Here is a 27929-nt window from a genome sequence, read left to right as displayed (position 1 = left end):
CGCCGCCGCCTCCTCCGTTGCTCGGCCCCGGTCCCGGTGCGGCCCGGCCGGCTCGCGGGGCGCCGAGCCGAGGCCCGCGGCCGGCCGCATGAAGGACTGCGAGTACCAGCAGATCAGCCCCGGGGCCGCCCCGCCGCCCGCCTCCCCTGGGGCGCGCCGTCCCGGCCCCGCCGCGCCCCCCGGCCCGGGCCCCGGGCCCCCGCCGCCCGCCGCCGCGCCGCGCTGGAGCAGCAGTGGCAGCGGCAGCGGGAGCCTCGGCCGCCGCCCGCGGCGCAAGTGGGAGGTGTTCCCGGGCCGCAACCGCTTCTACTGCGGCGGCCGCCTCATGCTGGCGGGCCACGGCGGCGTCTTCGCACTCACGTTGCTGCTCATCCTCACCACCACCGTCCTCTTCTTCGTCTTCGAGTGAGTCCGGCGGCGCCCCCGGCCCCGCCCCCTCGGGCGCCCCTGCCCCTCCGGCCCCCTCCGGCCCTGGCCGCGCACCCCACCTGCCCCGATCCTGGGTGGGCTCTTCAGCGCCTCTGGTCTCCCTCTGGGCCCCCCGCCTTCTCCCACGACCCCGGGCGCTCCACCCTTCTCTGCACCTGCCAGGCATCCTCCCCTCCCTGCTCCTCCCTGACCTGCGTCCTCCGCCCTCTGCTCAGGATCTGCCCCGAGGCCTTCCCAGTCCCCTTGCATGTGTCTCATCTGCCCTCTCGGCCCTTTCCACCTAGCACCGCACCGCCCCCCCCCGCCCCGCCATCTCCCCCACTCTCCATCCACCCTCGCCCATCTGGATGCCCCATCCATACGGGGACCCATCACCCCATCCTCTGCGGCCCGCCCCGCATCCCTCCCTGCCTTTCCCTGGCACCCTGCCTTTGCCAACCTCTGCCAGGAGCACCACCCTCCCTTGTCCCTCTACATCCTCCCATCCCCTGGGCCCTATGGGAACCTGGCTCGGGCCTCCGGGACCTCCTTGCCCTCACCTCTCCCCAGGACCATCTTTCCCCCAGCCTCTTTCCCACCCAAGGCATCTTTGCTCTTTCTCTCTTCCAGACAACTTCTGAATTTCTTCCAAGTCCTTTGGCTTTATACTCCCCATCACAAATCTCCTAGCTGCCTTCTGGTCCCCCCAGGGCCCCTTCTGGGACCCCCTGTTATCCCTCTACTCTCAGAGCCTTCCGCCTTGCTTTCCCCTCAGTCTTTCTCCCTCCAGACCCTCAGGTAATCTTCCCAAACAGCTTTGGGCCTCTAAGGCCTCCAGTCCCTCTCCAGCACCTTCCTTAGCTTCCCTAACACTTCCCAGCCTTCCCTCAGACTCTGCCAAGCCCCTGCCCCCCCCCCCCCCCCCACCTCTGACCTCCGGGTTTTCTTTGCCTTCTCAACATTCTGGAGCATACCTCTGGCCTGTCCCGTGGCAGGAACAGCTGCAGCGCCTTGTTATTTTTCCAGAGAGTCCAGAGTGCTTTGGTGGGGCAAGTCGTATTTGCCCCCGTGAGCTTTTGATCCCCAGTGACACAGGATTGGCCCACACAGTATCTCCGTTTTCTGGTTTGCGGGGGTGGGGGATGCCTGTCATTTCCCAGGGTCACGTTTTTGTATCGGAAGTTTTCCAACTTGGAAAACTTGGTCTGTAGCTTGAGCCATCTGCTGTGTGATTCTTTGCACACACGCTCTCACTTCCCCTCCTGGTTCTCCCCATTCTTTGTGGTCTTCCTTAACTGGCCAGTGTGGTGAACGACTCCATCTCTGGAGCCAGCAGACCTGCTTCCCATGCCAGGTGCACCACGCACCGCTGCCATACTGCGTGACCTCGGGGCCAGTCCCTTCACCTTGGAGCCCCAATGCTCTCATCTATAAAATGGGGTTTATAGTAGGTTGTCGTGATGGTGGCACAAGGTCATGTATGTAAGCTTTTAGCCAGGAACAAGCCCTGGATGCTGGATGCTGCTTTTAGTTCTTGTCTTCACCATAAAGCACTTGCTAAGGGCCCATGGCCATGCTAAGGCTGCCACAGAGACACCACCCCCAGGGACCCTTTCCAGCTGCCAGATCATGTGTCTGCAACCTTGGGTTTCCCCTTGAAGTAAGGTGAGGACTTCGTACAAATTAGCTTCTTCCTTTCCCCCTTCCTTTCTGAGTCAGGATGGATAAAAAGATCCAGGATAATATGACAAGCAGAAGCTCTGGGTAGCCCCCAGCCTCCGGCATGTTCCCTGGGCAGAGTTTCAGATCCATCTCGCTGGGCTGACCCGCATGAGTGTTTTGAAAGTTCCTTTCCCAGTACCTCTAGGGCTGCACCCCGGGCAAGAGGAAGTTGACCCCCGTAACCCTGTAGCATGGGGTTCAGTCCATTCAAAAGCAGTATCTCCCCTGGGCTGTAGGGGTATCTTGACCGGTGCCAGATTTGTCCCCCAGAGAAGGGAGAGAGGAGGACTTCTGGGCTTGGGGAGGGTGTGTGAATCATTTCGCTTTGTCTGTGCCCTTCCTCACTTGGGCTGGTGGGGTTGGCAGGAGGGTTTGGGTTTGGGCTGAGCGTAGCCCTGGGTCTGAACTGGGGTGAAACCTCAGTAGCGGCCAGCGCTGGGGAAGGCTGGAGAGTGAGCGAGCTCACACTCTCCCATTGTTCTGGGGAACCATAGAGTGGCTCTCTAGGGCTTTTCTTGCTGAGAATGGTTTTGCTTCATTGTTTGGTTTCATGGATTATTGCACAGGGCTGTCAGCAGGGTGGCTTCTGCCCCACTTCCCACCCCACACGGAGGCCAAAGTGCCCCTTTAATTCTAAGTCAGATCCCTGTCCCCTCTGGGATCCTCCCTGGCTCTCCCGAATAAGAGCCAGAGCCCTGATAATGGGCTTCCTCTGTGTCCATCTCCTTCCACTTCCCCCCACCTCCCCATGCATCCTCCTCCAGGCACATTGGCCTCCTTGCACATTCCTGCCTCAGGGCCTTTGCACAGATTGGAATACCCTTCATTCAGGTAGTCTCATGGTTCACTCCCTCACTCTTCCCTCCTTCCCTGAGTGTCCCTATAACATACCAAACCACTCCCCTCCCTTCTGTCCCTCTTCTCTGACTACTCGCTCTCTGGAAGCACTTGCCACCATCTGAACATACTATGTGCATATTTTCTGCTAGTTTGTTGCCTGTCTCTTCACCAGGGCAGGACTTCATTCTTACTGTTGTGTCTTCAGTGCCTAGAACAGAGCCTGGTGTGTAATAGGCACTCAATATAGTAAATATTTGTTGAATGAATGTAAGGAGTATTTGCTAAGGGCCCAGAGGCCCCGGTCTTGTCGTCGGCTGGCTAGGTGACCTTGGGTGGGGCCTCAGAGTCCGCCTCTGTAAAATCAGGGAGCTAGGACTTAGTGTGTCTGAGGGCTCCATGAGTCTCAGACTTCAAGTCTTCATCCCCCAGAGTCTGGTTATACATGACCTGATTGATTGTCCTGTGAGGGACACAGAGGGCCCAGCTTTGTTGAGGCTCAGACCCAGGAACCACTGAGGTGTTTGGAACAGAGTGTGTGGTTCATTTGAAGCCCTTGGTCGTGGCAGTCTCTGCTCTTCAAGGGAAGAGCCTCTCGGAGGCCAGAGCCTCTGGCAGTCGAAGCTCTGGAAAACAGCGTGTAGATGTCCACAGGTTTGCTTTCTGTAACTGTGCCAGCTCCTTGGCCGATTCTGGCCTCCCAGCAGCCTATCATTTCCCAAGTAGCAGCTCCTTACCCCATCAGGTGCCACTCTAGCTCTGGGAGGGAAGGCAGCAGAGGACAGCGGTTAATCCTGTGGGCGGGACTCAGAGTCAGCCTGTGCACAGACTCTTCTCCAAACCAACTAGGGACCTGAAAGCACAGACTTGGGATGCTGGCCCTGGGATGACCGTGGCAGTGCCTGGACCATGGTCTTTCCCCTAACCCCCTTCACCTGGCTGACCCTACTCATTCTTTAGATTTTAGCTTAGGCATTATCTCCTTCAGCCAGACTATCCTGACTGTTCTGTTGTCCTCTTTCCTGTGTTACCACACACAGTCCTATGTGGCACCCCTCTGTATACATATCTTTTTTTCCCCAACTAGACCAGAGCCTCGTGGCGGGTGGGGAACAACACTCTTATTCACTCTGTTTGGTGAAGGTGTTGCCCGGCGTATGTAAGCCCTCACTAAATATTTGTGGAGTGAGTGAGTGAATGAGTGAACATTGTCATGGATGGTCGACTCAAGTGAGTACCCAGTTCATTGGTAGTGGCTGCCTGAAGCTTTGTGTTCAGGATTCTGAGGCTGCAGCTATGAGCAGGGGTGAAGAATGCTGGGATCTAGAGCCCTCTCCTTAGCTCATTAAAAAAAAAAAGTGCTGGGATCTGTTGATTACGGCTGCTATTGGCTCACAGGGAAAGTGCAAGGATCATTAGTGATGTCTGCTCTCCTGGGGGCACTCCTGGGGGAGTGGCTGCACATGCCTAGGAGCTGTCCCTCTTCCTCTGGGAGAGGCTCTCCTAGAGAGAATGCGGTGGTGTTTCTGGGCTCAGACGCCTGCCTAGTGCTGCAGCCCTGTGCCCCACAGGGCCTTCTGGGTGTCTGCTCATCTTTCCCCCTCTCTCTTTCTCTCTCTCTAGCTGTCCCTTCCTGGCCCGCCAGCTGACTCTCGCCATCCCCATCATCGCTGCCATCCTCTTCTTCTTCGTCATGAGCTGCCTGCTGCAGACAAGTTTCACCGACCCTGGGATCCTGCCCCGGGCCACCGTCTGTGAGGCAGCCGCCCTGGAGAAGCAGATCGGTGAGGCTCCTACTGCAGCTGGAGCTGTGTCTCCCAGTTCCACACTCCTTGATTTGAGAGGAAGCCTGATTTTCTCTTCCCACACCTTGCCAGAAACTGAGGGCATGGTAGTAAGTAAGGCAGGCTGGAGCTGACACCAGAGCGGAAACACGTGATAAACAAGTGAGCAAATAAGCAAGCAAGAGATGTGATGATGAAGGCTGTGATGGCTGCCAGCTTAGCCCCGACTGCTCATTGTGGGCCAGGCAGGGTTTTTACCTCTTTACATGCATGATCTTATTTAATCCTCCAGTAATCCTATAAGACAGACTCTATTGTTATTCTCCTTTTACTGATTAAATCGAGTCTCAGAGGAGTCAAGTGTATGGTCCAAGATCACACAGTAAGTGTGGGATAAGCTGGGATGAGATGTCATACAGTCTGACCAGAGTCTCTGCTCTTAAACATTCCTGTACTTACTCATTTTCTCATCAAACATTGGTTGAACCCCTATCATGTGCCAAGCACTTTTATGAATGCTGACAATACAGTAGTGAACAAATATGACAATAATCCCCTGCCCTCTCGGAGCTGACATTCCAGCAGGAGGAGAAGGACAGTTAAAAATTAAACATCTGGTGGGGCAGCCCCAGTGGCTCAGCGGTTTAGTGAACCCTTCAGCCCAGGTTGGGATCCTGGAGACCCAGGATCGAGTCCCACGTCGGACTCCGTGCATGGAGCCTGCTTCTCCCTCTGCCTGTGTCTCTGCCTCTCTCTCTCTCTTTCTCTCTCTCTCTCTCTCTCTGTCTGTCTCTCTGTCTCTCATGCATAAATAAATAAAATATTTTTAAAAAAAGTAAACATCTGGGATGTCAAAGAGGAAAGCAGGGAGGAAGGATGAGAGCTGGGGGGGACAGTGATCAGAGAAGACTGTGAAGGAGTGACTTCTGAACAAAGAAGCAAAGATTTGAAAAGATGAGGGATTGAGCTGTGCGGGTATGTGGAGGAAGAGCACAGTAGGTTGTAGGGAGTGAACTACTTTAGAGTAGGTGATCTGGGAAAGCTTCTAGGAGGAGGTGGTACTTGAGAGGAGCCCTGAATGGTATGATGGAGCCAGTACTGTGCAGTCTGGAAACAGTACAAGCAAAAGCCTGGAGTGGTGAACAAGCTGGTAATGTTTAAGGAATAGCAGGAAGGCTGGTGTGGCTATAAAGAACCTGTGCTCCCAGGCACCACAGACAGCCCTCAATTTCTCCCAGATGGCTGTGTGTCCCCCTGGGAGCCTGGGTGCTGGGGCCAGGGCCTTAATCTCAGCTTGCTCCACCCCACCTCCTTCCTGGGGAGAAGTGACGTGGCTATTTGCACACCTCAAGGGTTTCCGGTGCATGGTTGGTTCCTTCCCCTAACGGAGTGGCTTTCAGATACTCTTTTAAACATCTAACTGGCCCTGAAGAGCCCCCGGGGCCTGTAAATGTTGGAGCCCACTGCATCCATCCCTGGAAGCTATGTCACTGATTCTCTGGAACAACTCAGGAGGGTGGGCAGGAAGAGGGAGAATGTTCTCTTGCTCTTTGTTTATCGTCTCATTCCTCTGTCTAGGCCTGTCCTCAGCCACACCCTCAGTTGCTGTCTTCCTCTGCCTACATCCAACTTCCTTCCCTCTTGAATCCCCCGGCCACTCACCACTCAGCCTCTTAGACCTGACTCTGCTCCTTCAGAATCCTGCAGCCTGGCCCGGGCAGTCCACCTGGCAACAGGGAGGCTCAGTGGCAGCCCGTTTCTCCTCCCTCCGGGTTGGAGCTAATTGTGGGACAGGATTATAGTCCAGCTCAGCCTGAGCTTGGAGAGCTGGCTGCCTGGAATCCTCTGGGCTCCCGTGAGCTGTGTGGGTAATAATGACAACTGTAATCCCGCATGTTTGGGGAGCGCTTGACTATGTCCTGAACGCTTCCCATCCATTATCCACACAAATCCTCCCAGCAGTCCTGCTGTGCTGATGCAGAAACTGAGGCAGGTGAGCACACGGCCAGGGAATGGAGGCACAGAGATGGACTGTGGGCCTTGACTCCCACACCCTTTGCTATGTCTTCTGAGATGGCCACAGGGACACATCTTCAGTCTTCGGTGGCCACACTGTCTTCATTCTTATGTCTCGACCCAGGTATTCCATATTCTGAGAAGCTTTCATGATCCTAGTTGGGCCACACCTTCCATGAGCTTCTTGTCCTTCCTTCTCTTCTTGGCCCCGTGCTACATGGTGATCATTACAAAAATGTTGGGCAGGCCCAGCAGCCTCTCTCCTGGGCAGTGAGGGTCTTATTCACCTAGTCTACCGCTTAGGGGTCCAGAGATGTTGGCTGAGTGAGTGAGCTTCTCGAGACGCCCTCCTTGATGTCCCCAGGTGACTCATGGAGAGACAGTTGCAGCTTCTCCCAATCAGGCATTGTGGGTTTAATCATTTAGGTGTTAATTCTATATACTGACTCCTGAGTACGGGGGCAGGAGGTGGGAGGCCAAAAACAAATCTGTTGTGGACCCTGCCTTCTGGCGATTTCCAGGCTAGCTCAGTGCAAGGTAGAAAGCCTGCCCAGCTGTCACAGGTATAGTTAGGCTTTGGAAGAAGATCAGAGAAACCAGGAGTATCTTCTGCCTGGGGCATATGGAGAGGCTTCCTGGAGAGATGCCTTGAGCCAAAGTTTAAAGTTGGGGTGGAGTTCAAGCACAGGAAGATGTGTGAAGGGAGCCCTCCAGGCAGATGGAAGAGAAGAGGAGAGGACAGAGCGGGAAGGAGCGAGGACAGGCATGGAACCCTGCACAGGCCATATTGGCTGGAACAGGAGGAGTGCTCCAGAGAATGAGAGAACTTCTGGTTGGAGAATGGGGTGGAATTAGTCACTTGGGACCCTAAATGTCAGCGTCAGAGACTTTGCTTTGAGAACAGCTGGCAAGCCTGGCAAGTGACATCTTTGAGGCCTTTGAACTCTGAAACTTGAACAGGAGCCAGATTGAGGGCGGGGCCAGGAGGTTTCTAATCAGGGTGAAATATATCTTCTTGAAAAGGACTAAGGTCACTGAGCCTTTTCAAGAAGGTTAGGGACCAGCTTTGAGGTGGTGGTGCTGTTCGTATAAACATGAACTGATGATTACTGCGGCCCGGGGCCCCTGCAGCCTGTAGGCTTCTCCCTTTGGCCCCATAGGCCAGCAACTCCAGCCCAGCAGGTTCTAACCCAAGGCTGCCGCCCTGCAAGGACCATCTGAGGTGGGCTGACCAGCTCCTTCCAGTCTCATGTCCTGGGAAACCCCTCAGTCATAGGCTAACCAGGGCGGTCTGAGCTCTGGCCACCCTGGTCTGAGCTCTTGATTTGTCAACTGGCGAGCCATGCAGCTGGGTCACTCTACTGGGTCGGCCATATAGGCCCTCTGAGAAATTGGGGAAGAGGGAGGAGGTGGCAATATTGCCCCCAAGAGGCTCCCAGTCTGATGGGAGCTGATGGAAACATCCCGATCTGAGCAACAGACACTGACCTAGACACATTTACTGCTCACAGAACCAATATATAGGCTGCCTCTCCCTCGCCACCACCCAGCAGGTCACAAATGGCAGCCTGTCTATGCCCAGTGACTCCCCTCCAGTCCTTCTGCAGACCTGCCTTATCTGCTACCTGGATTGGCTCTGCTGACCCGGCCCTAACACCTGGCCCTCCCTGGCTTAGAATTTGGTTGACTCCCTCATGACCTCAGCAGCATTTCCTGAAAATCAGTCATTTGAGTACAGCCTTGATGATTTTTACCCTTTCTGCATCTCACCTTCTACCTTCATTTCCTCGTATTTTCCTCTAAGTAACTAGTTGTTGTTCTTTTTTTAAAGATTTTATTTATTTATTCATGAGAGACAGAGAGAGAGGCAGAGACACAGGCAGAGGGAGAAGCAGGCCCCATGAAGGGAGCCCGACGTGGTACTTGATCCCGGGACCCCAGGATCAGGCCCTGGGCTGAAGGCAACACTAAACCACTGAGCCTCCCGGGCTGCCCTAAGTGACTGTTTTTTGTTTTTTAAGATTTTATTTATGTATTCATGAGAGACACAGAGACACAGGCAGAGGGAGAGACAGGCTCCATGCAGGGAGCTTGATGTGGGACTTGATCCCAGGTCCCCAGGATCATGCCCTGGGCTGAAGGCGGCACTAAACCGCTGAGCCACCCAGGCTGCCCAAGTGACTAGTTTTTAAATGTGTCTTACAAGGAAAAATTTTATCACCGGTGCCAGCAGAAAGCCTCTTACTCAAAATAGAAGGTAATCATGAAAACAAAACATAACAATGTGACAAAATTCTTACTGGTTATGGTTGCCTGCAGACCTTAGCCGCCCTGAGGACTGATCACAGCTATTAGGTCTTAGAAGTCGAGAGTTTTCCCCTCAAGTCAAAGGCTTGAAAGAAAATTGAAAAGGGACTAACTTTCTCATTCCGTGAGTCAATGTTACATAGTGTTGTGGCCAGGAGACGGACGGTCTTCCACCTTCCTGAACGTTTGCCCTTGGAGGAGCGCTTGCCTGTGCAGGCAACCCCGGGGTCCCCAGCCCTGCCAGGTGATGGTGATGGGGACTTGCTTGTGCCTTTGCTCCGTTAACCCCCCACCGCCTCTCCCAGGTGCCCTCTTTCCCTGGTGAGCCCGGTGGGCCATTCCTCCTGACCCAGCTTAATTGCTGCCCCACCTTTTGTTGAATTCCACCTCCCCCAGTGTCGAGTATGGACACCAGTAATACCATTAACCCACCAGCTATGGGTTAGGCCTTTGCATCTCTCACTCGCATCAGTATCTTACAAGTTCCATACGATCGTTACCCAGGGAGGAACTGAGGCTCAGAGAGGTTAGGCAGCTTCCTCAAAGTCACAAGCTAACAGGTGTCCAGGCCAGGTTTCAAAATGAGATCAGGCTGGCCCTGGAGGCCCCATACCTGACTCAGTGCCTCCTATACGACCCCATAATTAGCCACCTCACCTCTTGCTCTGCCCTCAGGCCACGCTCTTCCTGTGTCCTCTGGTCTGTCCCTCTGCTGGGATGCGGTGGGTGCTCCATAAACCCCTTGAATGGACAGAAAGGGTCAGGTGGGGATTACAGTGACCCAGTGTGCATGGCCTGGGCCCTGCAGTGACCTTGAGCTGACCTCGAAGCAAGGGAGACCACAGCCCTGCAGCTGTTTCCTCCACAGGTGGGGGCAACGGAAGGCCAAGGCTAACAGTCGGGACCCAGCAAGGGGGGTGGAGACCCCCACCTGCGCTCACTAAAGCCGGCTCAATGGCCCACCCCCACCCTCAAGGACTTCCGTGCTGGCCCCTGGGCTTTGGTCATAGACACCCCGCCGCCTGGCTCCGACTGCAGGATGCCGGTTTGCCTTTCGTGGGCCGTGGGCCATGAGCTGTGGTTGGGGCAGAGACTCCCATAGCACACCCTGGGGGAGGGGGAAAGTGTGGGGAGAATCATTTGCTTCTCACAGATATTCAGTGAGAAGGAGCCTCCCCCCCACCCCCCCATGACCACATCCCCAGGGGTTGGAGAGTCCCATCTGCAAGGCAACAGGAAGGTCTTACTGGCATGAACAGGCCTTTTCACTTCTTAGAGGAAAGCCCAGGAGCCTTGGAGTAGATCTTAGGTTTCCTCAGGGCAGGAATAATGTATCTTACTACTCTCTCTTCCTTCTTTTTTTTTTTTTTTTAAGTTTTTATTTATGTATTCATGAGAAACAGAGAGAGAGAGGCAGAGACACAGGCAGAGGAAGAAGCAGGCTCCGTGCAGGGAGCCCGATGTGGGACTCAATCCCGGGTCTCCAGGATCACACCCTGAGCCAAAGGCAGATGCTCAACCGCTGAGCCACCCAGGTGTCCCACTTCCTTCTTTTTCCAAAAAATATTTTCTGGACTGGATGAACAAAGCAAATGTGGTTTTATGTTTTAAGCACTAGGAAAAAAAATAATAATAAAAAAAATGAAGTAGACACTAGGCCCAACGTAAGGCTTGAACTCATGAGTCTGACAGTCTACTGACTGAGCCAGCAAGGTGACCCCCCTTTTTTCCCTAATTTTTATATTTAACTTGTTTTTATTTATTTAAAGATTTATTTATTCATTCATGAGAGACACAGAGAGAGAGGCAGAGACACAGGCAGAGGGAGAAGCAGGCTCCATGCAGGGAGCCTGATGCGGGACTCGATTCTGGGTCTCCAGGATCACTCCCCGGGCCAAAGGCGGTGCTAAACCGCTGAGCCACCCGGGCTGCCCCCAAGATTTTATTTTATTTTAAGTAATCTCTAAGCCCGGTGTGGGGCTGAAACTTATAACCCCGAGATCAGGAGTTGCATGTTGTACTGACTGAGCCAACCAGGAGCCCCTTTGAATTTTTTTTAAAGGAAACATATTTGACTTACCTGTACGTACTTGCCTCTTCTCCCCTCACCTGCCACCCCCAGGCCTTGTACAATATCTCAACATAGTGGTTGGTGATGTCTGAGAGAATGTTTGGAAGACAAGAGTTCTAATTTCAGCCCTGCCTTATACTATCAAAGTGAAGTCTGTTTCCTCATCATCTATAAAATGTGGGTACCTACCCCCTTGCCCAGCCGAGAGCATTTTTGGTGCATCGAGTGAGACAGGGAATATCAGTACACTTCGAAAATTGTTTTTCTCTGTTGAAACTTAAGAGGCTGAGCAAATGGACTTGCTCCATAAGCTACCACTGGTACCGGCTGCTGGCAGGCGTGTGTTGAGGAGGATTCTGAGGCGGAGTCAAGGGCAGTGATTGGTCACCATGGTCTGGCCTGAGAATAAACAGCAGAACAGCTGCTTGCCTTCCTCCCGCGTGGGGTCCAGTCTCCACAGTGGCATCCCTGGAAAGCCTCCTTTGACCCATCTTGTTTAGGGCCTGGGGATTGATGACTTCCATTCAGCATCTGGGTGGCTCCCTTGCTCCAGTGTGACAGTTTCTCTCCCCCACCCCTGGCTCTTGGCAGCCCAAGGAAGTTGGGTGTGCAGAGCTTTACTTCCTCTTTCTCAGAGTGTTAGGAGGAAGCCTGGCCACCGAGGCCACAGTATACTGGTAGGAGTCCCCTCCCTGCCTAGGGGAGGGCCTGTGGGAATCCAGTGAGGATTCCAGAACTTTTCTCCTCCTCTTTCCTGAAGTGGGTCTGTGGCTCTCCTTCACTCTTGGATGAATTGTGTTCTGAAGTTTGGTAAATAAGTTGTTTGGAGTATAGTTTTTCCTAGAACAATAATAATAATGGCTAGTGTTTATTAAGCTCTTGCCAGGCACTAGATGTTTTGCTAAGCTCACTTGCTGAGTTCTCCCTTCATCTTCCTTAACAACACTCAGAGGCAAGTTTGATTATGTCCCATTTTCTTTTTTAGCAGATGAGGGCACAGAAAAGTGAAGCCACTTGACCCATATCACATAGCTAGTTGCGGTTGGGCCGCATGTCTGTCTGGCTCTAAAGCCTGTGTCCAAGCCTGGAAGACAACTGTGGGCAGGGACAGGAGCTGGACCTGGGGCCCATGGGGTAGGGTTACAGGTTGGATTTGGAGTAGCAGCAAGAGTTTTGGAAAGAGCTAGAGAATTCTGCATGCTGGTGTGTCCCAACATGAACTGTGTATCAGAACTGAGGCTCCCATGAATCTAGCACCATGCTTGGGGGTGTCTGCATCTCATTGAGCACTCCCCACAGTCCCTTGAGACTGAGACTGTCTTCTCTCCACTTTACGGATGAGGAAACTGAGGCTTCGGGAGGTGAAGGGACTTTCTCCGGTAGCAAGTGGGTAGAAAAATGATGATTCAAACCTAGTGTTGCAGACTCCAGAGTCTGCCTTGTGACCACCCTGAGATGTACTCACTGAGTGCAAAATCCCTTCCTGGTATTATTTCTGATCCTTCTATGAGCCTTCTACGCAGTTGATATTTGTCTGCTTTTTCAGATGCAAAAACAGGCTCACAGATGTTAAGTAACTTCCCTGATGGCACTGGCTCATGAATGGAAGGGTCAGGATTTGAACTCTAGGCCTGCCTGAGTCCAAAGCGCGTATTCTCTTCCTCTTTGCCTGCTCCTTCATGGTTCATAGGCCTGGGACTGCCTGCTTATTCCACTGTCCCTGCCCTCTTTGGCCATGCAGTCGAGGTGGAGAGCCCGTGTACACACACAGCAGTCCCATCACAGCCCAGCAGGGAGCAGGCGCTGTGTGCAAGGCAGCGGTGTAAGCATTGTGGCAACGGTGCTCAGAGAAGCTGCTCGAGAGTCCTGGGGAGCAAGGAGGAGGTAGGGGCCAGGGCTTGGTCAGAACGGGCAGGAAGCCAAGGCTGCAGGACCTCAGAGGGGCAGAAAAGCAGGAGTGGAGGTGGGGCCCACTCATGCAGGGCCCAAGTATCGGGACAGGAAGTTGTCCTTTATCTGATGTGTTAGGGGAGGCCGGTAAAGGGCTGTAATTCAGAAGGGTTTTTTTAGAGAAATGTGGTGGTGTGTGTAAGGGGGTTGGAAGGCAGAGGGGCTAGAGGCAGGGAGTCTTCAGGGGAAGCTGTTTGGTGCTAGCTGCGTGGCCCGGGTTAAGGCATTGGGAGGAGAGTGAAAGATGGAGCAAGATCTTGACGAGACCTAGTGACTGGCCACGAAGGGGTAAGGGGGCAGGAGGAGTCTGCAAAGGCTCTCCCAATGGAGTTTCCCGGCCTCTGCCACTCGCTGGCTGTGTGACCTTGGCCAGATCCCCTAACCTCTCTGGGCCTGCTTTCTCAGTTGTAAATTGAAGAGGTCAGAAGAGAGGCAGGCACTGAAGGGACAATTACCGAGGGTCTGCTACGTGCCAGGGGCTGTTATAGGCTCTTTGAGGTTCTTTCCAGCTCTTGGATTATGTCATTGACAGAAATAAGGAACTAGGCAGGGTTAAATAACACTCATTGTGACACTTTAAAATTTACAAAAAGACCTCAAGCCCCAGTTTTGGAAACTTGGGTTCATATCCTGGTTCTGCTGCTTCCTAGCTGGGAGTGGCCTTGAGCGTTCACTTCATCTCACTGCAAAGTCACCTTAAGTGTAACCTGGAGGTGGTGGTAATGATAACCCTACTTCCTGGGATGTCCTCAGGATTCAAGGAGATAATGCATGCAAAGAGCTCAGCATATAGGAGGCGCTGGGTGAAGTGGTTTCTTTCCCTTGCCTCTTCCTTTATTTCTCTTCGTAATTCAGTGAACTGAAAATAACTGCGCACTTCTTGAACACTTACTTTGTGCCACGTCAGGTGTATTAACTCATTTAACCCTCAAAACAACCCCATGATGTGGGTACTATTGTTATTCCATCTCCGTGCTCAAGGAAACAAAGGCACAGAGATTAAGTGATAGGCCCTGGCCAATATCTAGCAAATGATATCATTAGGAGAAACCCAGCTAGTGGGCAGCCCGGGTGGCTCAGCGGTTTAGCGCCGCCTATGGCAAACCAGGTTTCAGAGTGTGTCCACTGGCCTCAAACCCCCTGCCCTTTGCCCTGCTGCTGGTTTTAAAGAAGAGATGTTCAGGCGCTTAGTTCCATTGTAAACATGCGCTGGTTGGGGTGATGGTGAACAGCCTAGCAAGAGTCTGCTGGGTAACTGGAATGTGAGGCACAAGTCTGTTTGCTTCAATGATGCATGCCAAGTGTCTAGAGTAGTGCCTGGCACCTGGTAGGCACTCAGTAAGTTATCGTTGGAGGCAAGTGGCCAAACTGGAGATATTATCTGGGGAGTGGATCCAGTGGAAGCAATGGCTGGGCACATTGCTAAGAGCTGGGGATCACAAGCAGCCTCATATGACTCTCAAAATTCTGTGCAGGAAGGAGCCACTGCTTTGGGAACTCTGGTCCTTTGAGGCCTGGGGCAGGCTCAGTGGGTAGAATTGTGGGCTTTTGCACGTGGCCGACAGCACGTGCCAGCATAGCAGCTTTATGACCTCGGACAAGTGACTTAAACTTTTCTTTTTGTTAAGTTTTTACTGAAGTTTAATGAGCTTACAAAATGTGTACAAATCATAAGGGGTCTGTTTGTTGAGCATTCACAACCTGAACACACACATGTAATCGGCACCCAGATCAAGCAACACTATACGAGCAGCATCCCAAACCCTGACTTGTTCCTCTTTCTGGTCAGTGTCACCCCTCCGAGGGTGACCATGATCCTGACTTCTACCACCATAGATTACTTTTAGTTGTTTTTGAACGTTTTGTGTCCTTATGTGTGTGATTTCTTCACTTTATGCAATATTAATGAGATATATACATATTTCTATGTGTGGTTGAGGATCGTTCATTCTTTGCTGTCTAGAGCTCCATTGTGTGAATATACTACATTATGTTAATCTGTTCCACTACTGATGGGCATTTGGGTAGGTCCAGATTTTGGCTATCATGGGATTGTTGCTGTGAACATTCCTGTATGTCTTTTGGAGCACATCAAATCAGGCACATTTCAGGGTGCCTGGCTGGCTCAGTCGGTAGAGTCTGCGATTCTTGATCTTGAGGTTGTGAGTTCGAGCCACACATTGGGCATAGAGTTTACTTATAAATTCCTTCTTTTTAAAATGATCAAACTAGGGGTGGTGGAAGGGGAGGCGGGCGGGGGGTGGGGGGGAATGGGTGACGGGCACTGAGGGGGACACTTGACGGGATGAGCACTGGGTGTTTTTCTGTATGTTGGTAAATTGAACACCAATAAAAATTAATTTATTAAAAAAAAAAGATCATACACATTTTTATTGGGGAGATACCTAGCTGTGGGCTTATTGGGGGTTCCTATGTTGAACTTCGGTGGTTAGTGCCAAATAGGTTTCCAAAGTAGTTATATGAGATTTCTAGTTGCTTCACATTTTTGCCAGCATGTGATTTTAAAATTTTTTTTTTTCATTTTAGCCATTCTGGTACATGTATATAAAAAATACATCATGGTTTTTATTTACATTTCCCTGATGACTAATGAGCATGAGCCCCTTTGCATGTGTTTATTAGCCATTAGATAGCTTCTTTTATGAAATACCTGTTTGAATCTTTTGTCCACATTTGAATTGAGTTGTCTGAGCTTTTTTTTACCGACTTACAGGGATTCTTTTTTTTTTTTTAAAGATAGATTTATTTATTTATTTATTTATTTATTTATGATAGACATAGAGAGAGAGAGGCAGAGACACAGGCAGAGGGAGAAGCAGGCTCCACGCCGGGAGCCCGACGTGGGACTCAATCCAGGGACTCCAGGATCGCACCCTGGGCCAAAGGCAGGCGCTAAACCGCTGAGCCACCCAGGGATCCCCCAGGGATTCTTTATATATTCTGGTTACAAATCCTTTATCCATGGTCAGATAAGCATATTGTAAATATTTTCTCCTCTGAGAGTCACCTTTTCATTCTTTTAATTATATCTTTAGATGAACAGAAGTTCTCTCTCTTTTTTTTTTTTTTTTTTAAGTAATCGCTACATCCACCTCAGGTCTTAAACTTATGAGTCCGAGATTAATGCTTGGGGTCATTGTGAATGCTCACACTCTCCACCAACTGAGCCAGCTGGTGCCCCGAACAGAAATTCTTAATTTTGATATAATGCAGTTATATCAAATTGCTCTTTCATGATTTGTCCCTCTGTGTTTTGTTTAAGAAATCTGTGTCTACTCCAGAGTCATAAAGTTGTTTTCCTATTATTTTTAATCCCAAACTTTTGCATTTAGAGCTACAATCGATCTGAAATTGAATTTGCATTTGGTGGGAGATGGGGGTATGGATCCATTTTTCCCCCATGAGGGGGAATGCCCAGTGGACTCAGCACTGTTACTGTTTAATTGGAGAAGACCATCTTCCTTCATGGCTCTGTGATATTGCGTGGTCATAACCACTTGATCATTTATATATTGGGTCTATTTCTGGATTCTCTTTTCTGTTCCATTGATCAGCATTTCTACCCTTGCCCCAGACCACCGGGCCTTCTTAAGTACTAGAGCTTTATCATTAGTCTTGATATCTAGTCACTTAAGTCCATTAGCTTTGTCCTTTAAGAATCCTTGGCAAAAAAAAAAAAGAATCCTTGGCTACAGGATGCCTGGTTGGCTCAGTGGTTGAGCATCTGCCTTTGGCTCAGGTCATGATCCTGGGGTCCTGGGACTTAGTCCCATATTAGGTTCCCCTACAGGGAGCCTGCTTCTCCCTCTGCCTGTGTCTCTGCCTCTCTCTCTCTCTGTGTGTGTGACTATCATAAATAAATAAAAATTAAAAAAAAATAAAAAAATAAATTTTTTTATTATGAAAAATTTCAAACATACAGAAAAGTGACTTTTCTGTAAATACAGTGACTTTCTGCATGTTCACCATCTAGATTTAGTAGTTATTAGTTTCTCTTATTTGTGTCATATATCCTTTTTTTTTTTTTTCAAGATTTTAAAGAAGACAGCCTCCTACATGACCACAATTCCATTACTGCTAGGAAAATGAATAGTCCCCAAATTTCTAATCTATAGTCCTTTCTCCCCAGCTTCCCCCCAAATGTCTTTCTTGTTGCCGTGTTGTTTTGCTTTTCAAAACAGGATCCATGGGATCCCTGGGTGGCTCAGCTATTTATATTTAGCGCCTGCCTTCGGCCCAGGGCATGATCCTGGAGTCCCAGGATCGAGTCCCAAATCAGCCTCCTGCATGGAGCCTGCTTCTCCCTCTGCCTGTGTCTCTGCCTCTCTCTCTCTCTCTCTGTCTCTCATGAATAAATAAAATATTTTTTAAAAAAGGGATCCACCCCCCCAAAAAACCAAATAGGATCCAATCTAGGATCATGCATTGTATTTGTTCATGTCTCTTAATTTAGAAGCATCTCCCTCTCTTGTTGTGACATTGACTTTGTTAGAGATCAGGCTGGTGGTCTTGTAGGTGTCCTGCATTCTGGATCTGACTGTTCTCTCAGTGTTGTTTACTTTGTCCTTCCATATCCTGAGCCTCCTAGAAACTGGGACTTAGAGCTGGGCTTGACTCCATTCAGATAAACCTCCCCAAGTCTTCCCAGGGTCTCCTTCTCTAAGTTGTGTAAGGCCAGTGGTGTGTGAGCAGGTATGTAAAACTTTAGTGCAGGGCTTGGCATAAGGCAAGTGTCAGTAGGTGATAGCAGCTCTTAATAATTGTCCCCACCATGGGCCACATTTTATTCCAAAGTGTTGTTGCCAGGAGGAGGTTTTCCTAAGGCTTCTCTTGTCCCTGCTAGGCAGCAGTGGCTCCCCCCCCAGCTGGTGCTCCTGGCTCTGGGCTTGGACATCCCCCATCTTTCTCTCCTCCCACCCTCAGATAACACAGGCAGTTCCACATATCGGCCACCCCCTCGGACCCGGGAGGTGATGATCAACGGGCAGATGGTCAAGTTGAAGTACTGTTTCACTTGCAAGATGTTTCGACCACCCCGGACCTCACACTGCAGTGTCTGTGACAATTGTGTGGGTAAGTGGGAGGCAGCAGGGAGCAATGCTGGGAGCCCTGGGGACATGGAAGTCACTTGTGGGGATGGAGGTGTGTCTGAATCAACCAAAGCTGGGCAGGAGGTCTGCTTCACCCAAATTTGCTCTGACTGAGGAGGGGCTATGAGGAGAGGCTCAGAGTGTGACCAGTGGTGTCTTGGCTTCAGCCCAGGATTGGTAGATTCCTTTCCCGCAGCTCTGCACTATGAGGCAGATACAGAGAAGCCCTGGGTCCTCAGTAGGTCCAAGTTTCCAGGAACCAGAGACTGGACCCATAACATTCTAGATACTTTGGGGCCAGAAAGAGAATGATTTATCATCCAGTGGTCCAGGGCCAACTATACTGAATGACTTTGATCTGATTCCCAGGGCTTGGGGATAAGAAGCTGGGAACAGGAGTTCAAGCCAGTAAGGTGGAGAGGATGTAGCAGGATTGGAAGCTAAGCTCCTGACCACAACTGCAGTGGTTGCTGGGGAACTGAAGGCTGTTTTGTCTCCTCTTCTTACCCTCCGGAGGCCAGGCAGCCTTGATGCAGGCTGAGGGTGTGCCCCTGGGAGGGTGTCATAAGGGAACTGCTATGCAAGAGGACCCAGACAAGCTGAGCCATGGTGACTGTGCATGGTCCCCAGGCAGTGAGCTCATCACACCAGCTCAGCACTCCCCGAGTGAGAGAACAGCAGGGAACACCCATGACAGCAGGCAGCAAGGTGGGTGACTCAGTGAGCATTATTCACTCCTGAGAATCTACTCCACCCACCCTCTGCGAAGGGTGCTGGCTGTGATGTGAGGCCTGCAATGGGCTTGGGATCCACATTCTCACAGAGGACTTTCCTACCAGCCTGAGTATGAGCCGCCCCTGGGGACATAGTGCTGGTGTGAGCTCAGGCCTCGGACCGGGCCTTTCATGCCAGCTCTCCCAGCCACTCCCTGGGCCTCTACTTCTAGAGCAAGAAATGGGGATCATTGGTTGTTGGCATGTGGCCAGTGTCATAGGCCAGGCAACAAGTACTTTTGTGTAGATCTTTGTACCAGGCCCTGCTGGACCCTGGTCGGTTAGCTCAGTGTGAGGCCCACACAGGCCTCCTCATGGAGTTTACAATCGAGCAGGCCAGTCCACTAATTATAAATAAGTATGTAAATACAAAGATAGGTAATGGGGTAGATAACAGAGGGCCCTCACCTTGTCTGGGATCAAAGGAGGCTTCTTAAGGAAGTGGCTTTGCAGCTGAGACACGAAGGGGGAATTACCCTTAACCAGGTGAAGAGACAGAGTAGAATGTGTGAGGCAGTAGGAACCTGTGCACAAAGGTCCAGAGAAGCAGGGAGCATCTGAGGAACTGGGGGTGGGCCAATGCACAGAGGTGTGGGGGGAGCAAGGCCCCAGCTGTGGCATGAGGCCTCTAAACACCTGTGCTGGTTGCAGGCCAGGTACACTAATCTGTCTCCCCTGGCCCTCTTCCAGAACGATTTGATCATCACTGTCCCTGGGTGGGCAACTGTGTGGGGAGACGGAACTACCGCTTCTTCTATGCGTTTATTCTCTCCCTCTCATTCCTGACGGCCTTCATCTTCGCATGTGTGGTCACCCACCTGACGCTGCGTGAGTTGGGGGTGGGGGCAGGGGTGAGCGGGAGGGGTGGGCCAGGAGTTCAGCTGAGTCAAGGGGCCACGGTCAGTATCCCTCTGAGTGTGCCCTGTCCTGTTTTTTTCTTCCCCAGGCTCTCAGGGAAGCAACTTCCTCTCCACTCTGAAGGAGACACCAGCAAGATATCCTTTGTCATCTGGTAGATGCCCTTGTGGGAACCAGGCCCCCTCGCTGGGGTGGGTCCCTGCACCTCATCCTGTAAACAGAAGGGAAGGGTGTAGAGCCAGTGTTTGTCCTCAAGAATAATCCGATATACCAGCTGCTTCTGTTCCCACCCAGGCTAGAGCTGATCCTAAATGACCTGATCATGGGGCCGGGGTGGCCAAGAACTCTCAGGAGCCACAAACCCTGTCTTCCTTTAAGACACCAAGCTCCTTGGACCATGTTCCATGTGGGGTTCTTGGTGCCTGGAATCCTCATTTCCCTCTACTGTCCATCACCCTTGCTGCTCTTGAAGGGGCTCCCTAACCTTCCTGAAGTCCTCAGAGGTGATCCTGCTGAGAGTGGTGAGTGGACCTGAGGAGGGTTATGAACTCACTTCCTCTCTGAGGAATAGCTTGTGGAAGGGTAGGTAAGAAAGGCTGAGTGTGGCAAGCTCCCAGGTCCAAGGGAGGCTCCCAGCCCTGTCCCCGTGTGTGTCCTTGACCACCCTGCTCACTGTGCTGGAGTTGGTGATCTGCTTCTTCTCCATCTGGTCCATCCTGGGCCTCTCAGGGTTTCATACTTACCTCGTCGCCTCCAACCTGACAACTAACGAAGATGTGAGTAAAGCTGGAGCCACCCCTGTCCCTGGGCAGGGGTCCTGGGAAGGAAGCAGGGCTGAAGGAGCCTGGGGTTGCCGCAATGCAGCCTGACTCTCTGCTGCTGGGGTACCGTGGGTGGAGATGGAAGGCAGCCAGACATTGCCTGGCCATGGGAGACCCAGTGCAGGCTTCTGAGCCCCCACATGCCTCAGCCCCTCGGCCCCTCGGTGTGGGCTTTCTCGCTAACCCAGAGGCAGTGCTCCACTGGAAGTCATGACATTGGCCAGCATGTTACTGTTTCCAGTATTCTTTAGAGGTCCTGTTGCCAACTCTGAGGCAGAAGGAAAAGGGATGCTTTTTCTCCCGATTGATGGCTGAGTGACTTGCCATCACTCAGAGGTCACACAGCTGGAAAGGGATGGAGCCGGTGTTGTAACGGAAGCTATGGCTCTGCTTGCTGGGCCCCCACCGCACTGTACTTGTAGGCAGAAGAGATGTGACCATTCTCAGGGTGTCCTTGGGGCTCCCGAAGGCACCCTTATTGAGGGGGACAGTGAGGACAGGATCCTAAGGCTTTCTGGCAGACCTCCACCAGCAAGCATTGTTTGAGCACCCACTGCATGCCCCGCCCTGGGCCAGACCTGACCTCTCCTTCCTGTTCTCACAAACAATAAAAAAGCAAATGATGGCATGTGTGCCGGGGCCGCCATCAGATCCTGCTCAGAGGCCATGACCAACAGAAAATACATTTCTTCACCTCAGCCTCTCATTCTGGTAAATAAAACTTAGCACTCATGATAGGGTATCATGTGCTGGATGATTGGTACAAGCAGAAATGACATTAGCCCACATCTCCCAAGGCGGTTTCCTGGGTGCTAGTTCTTCAGGACGTACTAGGGGTTAAGCAAAAAGATGTATTATGGCCAAATAAGTCTGGAAAACTCTGGATTCAAGTCAAACAGGTATACTTCCTTGCTAAACTCCTCGGTGCCTTCGATAGCTGGCTTCACAGATGTAGAGATGGGCAGGATTTCATCAAATGCTCCATCGATGCTATCAGAGTTCCCTATTTTTCACACGAGGACTGAGATTCAGAGAAGCGTTCTATCCGGACTCATGCAGTGTGTCAGTGGCAGGGCCAGGGTTTACAGCCAGGTCAGCCTGAGCCCTGCCCCTTGTACTACCTTCCCTCATAGGTGGCTGGCCAGAGAAGAGAGGGGGCCCCAAAAAGTTTCCTTGGGAGGCTTCTTTGGCTACGCTCTGTTTCTGTCCTGATTAGGGCTACTTCCTCTTTGCTAGGTGTCCCACATGCCCAACAGTCCCCCACACTCACTGAATTGCCTGGGCTAAAGACACATCCCCTCCGGTAGTCTGTCCAGAATTGGGTTCAGAATTCACCAGCCTCCAGGCCTCCCTCCTAGAAAATGATACCTGACTTACACCTCCTTCCTGCTGGCAGATCAAAGGCTCGTGGTCCAGCAAGAGGGGCGGTGAGGCCTCCGTCAATCCCTACAGCCATAAAAGTGTTATCACCAACTGCTGTGCTGTGCTCTGCGGCCCCCTACCTCCCAGGTAAGCCAGGGGTGAACAGGAGAGGTCACAGGGCCTGGCCTGACCAGTGGGGGGCAGCGCTGTGAGTCCACAACTCTCAAAGAGGTTCTGGAAGCAGGAGACCTCTGCTCACACCACGGAAACCCTCTGTCCACCATCCCCTGCAGAGTGCACTCAAGGCATTTGTCATATAAAAGAATTCTTTTTTGGGGCACCTCGGTGGCTCAGTGGTTGAGTGTCTGCCTTTGGCTCGGGGCGTGATCCTGGGGTTCTGGGATCGAGTTCCCCCTGCAGGGAGCCTACTTCTCCCTCTGCCTGTGTCTCTGCCTCTCTGTGTGTCTCATGAATAAATAAATAAAATCTTTTTTAAAAATTCCTTTTTTTTTTAAATAAGGATGGATTGATTGATTCGACAGAGAGAGTCAGAGAACACAAGTGGGGTGGGAGGGAGGGGGGCAGGGAGAAGAATCCCCGCTGAGCAAGGAGCCTGATGCAGGACCCCGGGATCATGACCTGAGCCAAAGGCAGACACTTAACCTACTGAACCACTCAGGTGCCCCAACATAAAAGAATTATTATTATTTTTTTTTTCATAAAAGAATTCTATGTAATTGTTAATGACATTGCTCATTGTAGAAAAAAATTAAGTGCAAAATATTAGAAAGAAGAGTATTAGATATCACGTGTAATCTTATTCCCCAGGGATCACCAGGATTAATGTCGTGGCTACACTGCTGCCCCTCTGGTGCTGATAGCCGACTGGGTGGGGCTCCATCCTCCCTGGTGGCTGAGACCAGCGAGGAAGTGCCCCTGTCTTCACACCAGGGGGCGCCAGAGTGCCAGAACAGGAGTTAAATTGCAGTGGACACTGGGGAAGCAAGACTTCCCCACCCTGTCCACACCCCTACAAGCTTCTCCTGCCTCATATGCCTCTCATGCTTGCAGTGGGGGGTGGGTGTGAGTAACAGTGGGAATCACACTATTTCCAAATGCCCTTTCATCCTGCTTTTCCCTTACCCTCAGGCTGGCTTTGTGGCATCCAGGCAGCAAAATGGGGCCACTTTGAATTGACAGTGTATAAATCTGGTAGCCAAAACCAGGTGTCCAGAGTGCAGAGTGGGCCCTTCTGAAAGGGAAGGGTTTCGTGCCCCCAACTGGAGATCAGCTCCCCTTTCTCAGGCTTTGTAGGCCTGGGTGTTTCCTTGGCTGGGAAATGGACTATGCCATTCAGCCCTGGCCTGGATCACTGGTGTTGGGTAGGGCCCTCATGTGACCTCTCTTGTGTTTTGGAAGCCTGATTGACCGAAGGGGATTTGTGCAGGCCGACACCGTATTGCCCTCACCCATCAGAAGTGATGAGCCAGCCTGTGGAGCCAAGCCCGACGCCAGCATGGTAGGAGGCCACCCCTGAACTGGGCTCAGTACTTGCCACCTGCTGGCCTGTCCACCCCTCCGTACTCACCTGCCGCCCTCCACACCTGCCGGGACCCTCCCCATTCCACCCAAGGGAAGCAGAGCCGCCAAAGACTCTTTCGTATTTATTTCCCACCCTGCGTGGCTTTCCCCACACTTCCATGGCTGTATCCTCTGCTCCCCAAACCCAAGTTCCCACAGCCGTGGGCCCTAAATCCGCACGTCCCCCACCCCCACCCCCCAGCTGATCAGTGGCAGGAGTGACAGGAGAGAGAGAGGCCAGGGCCCCTGAGGCCATGAGGGGACAATGCCAAGTCTCTATCTGTGCCAGGGCAAGCCCTGTGTGAGTGAGGGTGCCGGCTGAGTGTGATACCTCCCAGGTGGGGGAGCTGCTGGGCTCTGCTCAGCCAGGGTCCTGGGGGTGAAGCAGAGCCTAAGAGTGTTAGGCTCTGGACAGTTATAGGAGAGGATGCCTCCTCCGTGGGCTGCTTTGGTTTGCAGGCTCCTTCCTTCTTTTCGTGATGATCATTGTTCTTTATTCCATTTTTGTTCTTTTTTTTTTTTTTTTGTATGGGGTTGGCCAATAGGATAGAGCTGGGGTTCCAGATAGAAAGGGCAGAGGTGGGGGTGGGTGGGGGACAGCCTGTGTCAGAGGAAGCTAAACCAGCCAGCCAGGCACCCAAGACCTCAGCTCCTGCATGATTCCTGGGCAGCACACTAGGAAGTGGGGGCCTTGCCCTCTCGCTACCCATGGAGGGCTCTCTAAGGTATCCCAGTCTGGCCCCCCACCTCTCTCCCAAGTCGGTGCTTGGGCTGGGTGGGCTAGACTCATGCTGGCAATACTTGAAACGGGTTTATTAATGCTGGGTATTTTGCACAATTTTATAGACCTCTTTTCTACATAGCATTTTTTTTAATGGAAGAAGAAAATAAGTCAGCCACATTGCTCTCTGTGTAGTGCCAGGTTAAGGATTATTGGAAGGCAAGTTGGTTTTAATAAATTTATAAGAGAATTAATGGCTGTGAGTGAGTGAGTGAGTGAGCGAGTGTGTGTATGTATGTGCATGCGTGTGTTCGCATATGCCCTTGTACGAATGTGGCTGGCTCCCACTTCCCGACATCCCCCGGGCTGCCCCTTTCCCCACCATCCCCCTCGGGCGGCCGCGGGCAGCAGCAGGAGCAGCCTGAGCCAGGGCCACAGGAGCCCATGCCTTGATCACAAGAGACCCCTGGGTTTCTGCTGCAGCTCAGCGCCCACCCCCCGTCCTCCTATCTTTCCTTCCTCCTTGGACATCAGGAAGCCCAGGACCTGCCCAGACAGGCTGAGGCTGGGTGTGGTGGATGGGGTAATGGCTGTGGGAGCGGCTGCCATTCTGCAAGCCGTGCTCCCTCCTCTGGGCTCTGAGTATGGGACCTAATGCCAGTGGCTAGAGGACAGGGAGTCTCTGCCAACCAAGGACTCCATTCAGAGAAAAGAGAGGAAGGTGCAGGGTGGGCCAAGAGGCAAATGAAGGTTGTTGGCCTACATCTGGGCCCAAACTCAAAGGATGTCCCTTCTCTGCTGGAAACTCTAGCTTCTTGTCAAAATAGATAGGAAATTGTCCTTGGCCCTTAAGTGGGCTGAAGCCCTTGGCAAGTGACTAGGAAGTCCTCGTGTCTTGCCTTTCCTTGCTGCAGAGGGTAGTGGGTCACAGGCAGCTGAGAAATGGCAGCCACGGAAGGTCCCCTCTGGGAGAAGCAGCTCTGCCCTGGTGGCAGGCCCCTGGGCCATGCTGCAGTGGTACTGGGAAGTCAGGAGGGAGCTGCCTAGAGGAGGGGACTCCCACCTGCCTTTTATTTAAGCCAGTATTCTTTGTTCCTGCTTGTAATAAAATTTTTGTTTTTAAGAGTTGATTTGCTTTGGTTTGGTTTTTGTTTGCTCTTTCTTTGCTGAGGCTCCAACTGGCAGCCCTCTATTCTTTCAGCCAAATTTGGTCTTTCCTGGGGAGGCAGAAGGCAGGAAGGCCAGTGGTGTGGCTAAAGTTCTCTGAGGCTGAGCCAGGGGGCAAGGCCCCCCAGGCATGTAAGAAGAGGCCAGCCTGTCCCCTCTTGGTCCCCCCCCCCACTCCTACCCCCTAGCCCTGCCTCTGGGACTTGGAGACCCCCGAGGTCTTTTTCCTTGCTGTCTTTTCACCCTGATACCCCACCCCCCTACCGTGACTGCCCCGCTAAGAAAATGTTTCTGAGACAATAGATTCCAGTTTGTGAGCCAGAGCCTCCCTGGCCCCAGCCCCACCTGGGCAGCAGGGCATAGCCAGACAACTCATAACACTGGCCCGCCTCTCTGGTATCTCCCCCAGGAGGACACCTGTCAGGATTTTGCCATCTCCTGCACAGCCTGAGGGGAGCTAACAGGCCTCTTTGCAGAGGGTTAGCTGGTAAGACCGTATCTCCCCTGTCAGCCAGCACTGCCCGCCTCCCTCACACACCATCTCATCCTCATCGCATGCCTTGCCAACCCCATGGAGCCCATTCATCTGTCTGGTGTGTGGTGTGGTGTGTGTGCTGGCGGTGGTAGGGCCGCCAGGGCTTCCCCCCCAAAACAGAAGGATCGGGGCATGAGGGCAGGGCTAATAGCCCAGCCCTGCTCTGGACTGAGGAAGTAGCTTCACACAGAGCAGCTCTCCCACTGGAGCAGGAGGTGAAGGGTGAGGTCGGGGAGAGGGTGACATACCTGCTCTGGGGTGCTTGGGCCCGTCCTGGTGGCGTCCTGGTGTGCAGGAGCCTGCGGTCACTAACACTTGTGTCCTGGCTTTTCTGTCTCTGCTGAGCTCTCGCCTGCCCGTTTTCTCTCCTGCTTCGTTGCCTGCTGCCCAAGCCTCAGCCCTTCTGTGAGGAAGAGGCAGGTGCTGGGGTGGCGCTTGTCCCCCCGCCAGCACCCCTGCAGGCCTCCTCTCTCTTCCCAATCCCGCTAACCCTCTCTCTTCTCCTTCTTTGCTGTCCTGCTGGGATCTCCAGTGTGTGCGGGGGCTTAAGGACCTCCTGAGGACCGCTGCTCTCTGCCTCTCCAGGAGTGGCCTGAGGGGAGCCAGGCACCCGGCACCTCCACCTGCCTAACCTGTGGCCCATCTGCCACCGTCTGTGCCTACAGGGTCTGCCCCCAAGCCTGCCCCACTCGTGTGCTCTCTAGAGCCCCCCACAGGGGGCAGGGGCTGGCCTCTTTGCCCCCACCCCCACTCCGTGCCAGCCAGAGTGTAGAAAGCCATAACGCAGCTGTCAGCACAATGACATAATAACCATGCTGAAACTTGGCCCCCTTTCCACTTCCCTTCCCCTTCCCCAGATCTGTAAGGTGTCAAGACTCTTCAGGAATCTGGCCTTACAGCCTGCCCCCTCCCAGAATCAGGCATAGCTATAGTGGAGCTGAGCAGGTTTCTTCAGGAGCCTCTGGGCTGTTGGTGGTTGATGACGCTGCTGAACAAGTTCGGTAACTGTTCTAAGCACAACCGGTTTGACACTGTTCCCACGGCCTTCCACGGCCCCCTCCATCCCCACTACCCCAAGTAGGTAAGATGCAAGGAGGATGCTTGTACACTTTGCCCCAGGCACTGAGGGACTGAGTGAGCTCTGACAGCCCTGCGTTCTTCAGAGGAACTAAAGGAAACTGGGCTGGGCCTAGGAAATCTGCTGAGTCCATGGCTGGGGGCTGCTTGTCTGCTGTCCTGTACCTTTTTTAACCAAAATAAAGATTTCCCTCTTCTTGCCATATCCTTGGCTGTCTGGTGCCACCTTTACTTGGGGTCCAGGGGTGAGGCCCAGGATGAGTGTGCAGACCATCTGGCTTACCCTCCCTGCCAGCCTTGTTCTATCTAGATGGTCGGTGCCATTGCAGAGATTGAAAGATTGATTTATTGAGCGAGTGGGGGGTGGGGCAGAGGGAGAGCATCTTCAAGCAGACTCCCCATGGAGTGTGGAGCCCGATGCTACGCTACACGGGGCTTGGGCTGGGATCCATGAGATCAGAATCTGAGCCAAAACCAAGAGTCAAAAAAAAAAAAAGTAAAAAAAAAAAAAAGCCAAAACAAAACCAAGAGTCAGTCACTTAACCAACTGAGCCACCCAGGGGCCACCACCCCCACTGGTTCCGGGAGATTTATTTTATTTTTTTAAGATTTTATTTATTTATTAGAGACACAGAGAGAGAAAGAGAGAGAGAGAGGCAGAGACACAGGCAGAGGGAGAAGCAGGCTCCATGCAGGGAGCCCGACTTGGGACTCGATCCCAGGTCTCCAGGATCACACCCTGGGCTGAAGGCGGCGCTAAACTGCTGAGCCACCAGGGCTACCCAGTTCCAGAGATTTAAAAGAAGGGGCACCGTGAAGGCAGAAGTG

The 27929-nt window shown here is 52.4% G+C and overlaps 1 protein-coding gene across 3 annotated transcripts; it reads left to right on the top strand.

The window, feature by feature from the left end:
- On the top strand, window positions 1–27306 carry ZDHHC18 (zDHHC palmitoyltransferase 18). 3 transcript variants are annotated; one of them, XM_026014587.2, is made up of 10 exons: window positions 1–405; window positions 4591–4751; window positions 18040–18189; window positions 19670–19807; window positions 19926–19974; window positions 20511–20613; window positions 22055–22167; window positions 23440–23539; window positions 25899–25976; window positions 26557–27306. In XM_026014587.2, the coding sequence occupies exons 1-9, from the start codon at window positions 89–91 to the stop codon at window positions 25938–25940; spliced, it is 1173 nt and encodes a 390-aa protein (XP_025870372.2). In that variant the 5' UTR covers window positions 1–88; the 3' UTR covers window positions 25941–25976; window positions 26557–27306. The 3 variants fall into 3 exon arrangements, with proteins under 3 accessions (XP_025870372.2, XP_072606762.1, XP_072606763.1); XM_072750661.1 differs by lacking the exon at window positions 25899–25976; XM_072750662.1 differs by lacking the exons at window positions 25899–25976; window positions 26557–27306 and having other exon boundaries at window positions 2–405; window positions 23440–25452.
- Window positions 27307–27929: the final 623 nt, after the last annotated feature.

Source organism: Vulpes vulpes, chromosome 2 (assembly GCF_048418805.1).
Source record: "Vulpes vulpes isolate BD-2025 chromosome 2, VulVul3, whole genome shotgun sequence".
In the NCBI taxonomy this organism is placed as follows: domain Eukaryota; kingdom Metazoa; phylum Chordata; class Mammalia; order Carnivora; family Canidae; genus Vulpes; species Vulpes vulpes.
Note: the sequence above shows the minus strand (reverse complement) of the source record. Positions and strands in the feature narration are given on the sequence as shown.

Excerpts from the sequence above, each read along its gene's own strand:
- ZDHHC18 (XM_072750661.1), top strand. The coding sequence starts at position 89 with ATGAAGGACTGCGAGTACCAGCAGATCAGCCCCGGGGCCGCCCCGCCG. Across the intron at positions 4,752-18,039 it reads CGCCCTGGAGAAGCAGATCG|ATAACACAGGCAGTTCCACA; the intron begins GTGAGGCTCCTA and ends TCCCACCCTCAG. Across the intron at positions 22,168-23,439 it reads TGCGGCCCCCTACCTCCCAG|CCTGATTGACCGAAGGGGAT; the intron begins GTAAGCCAGGGG and ends GTGTTTTGGAAG.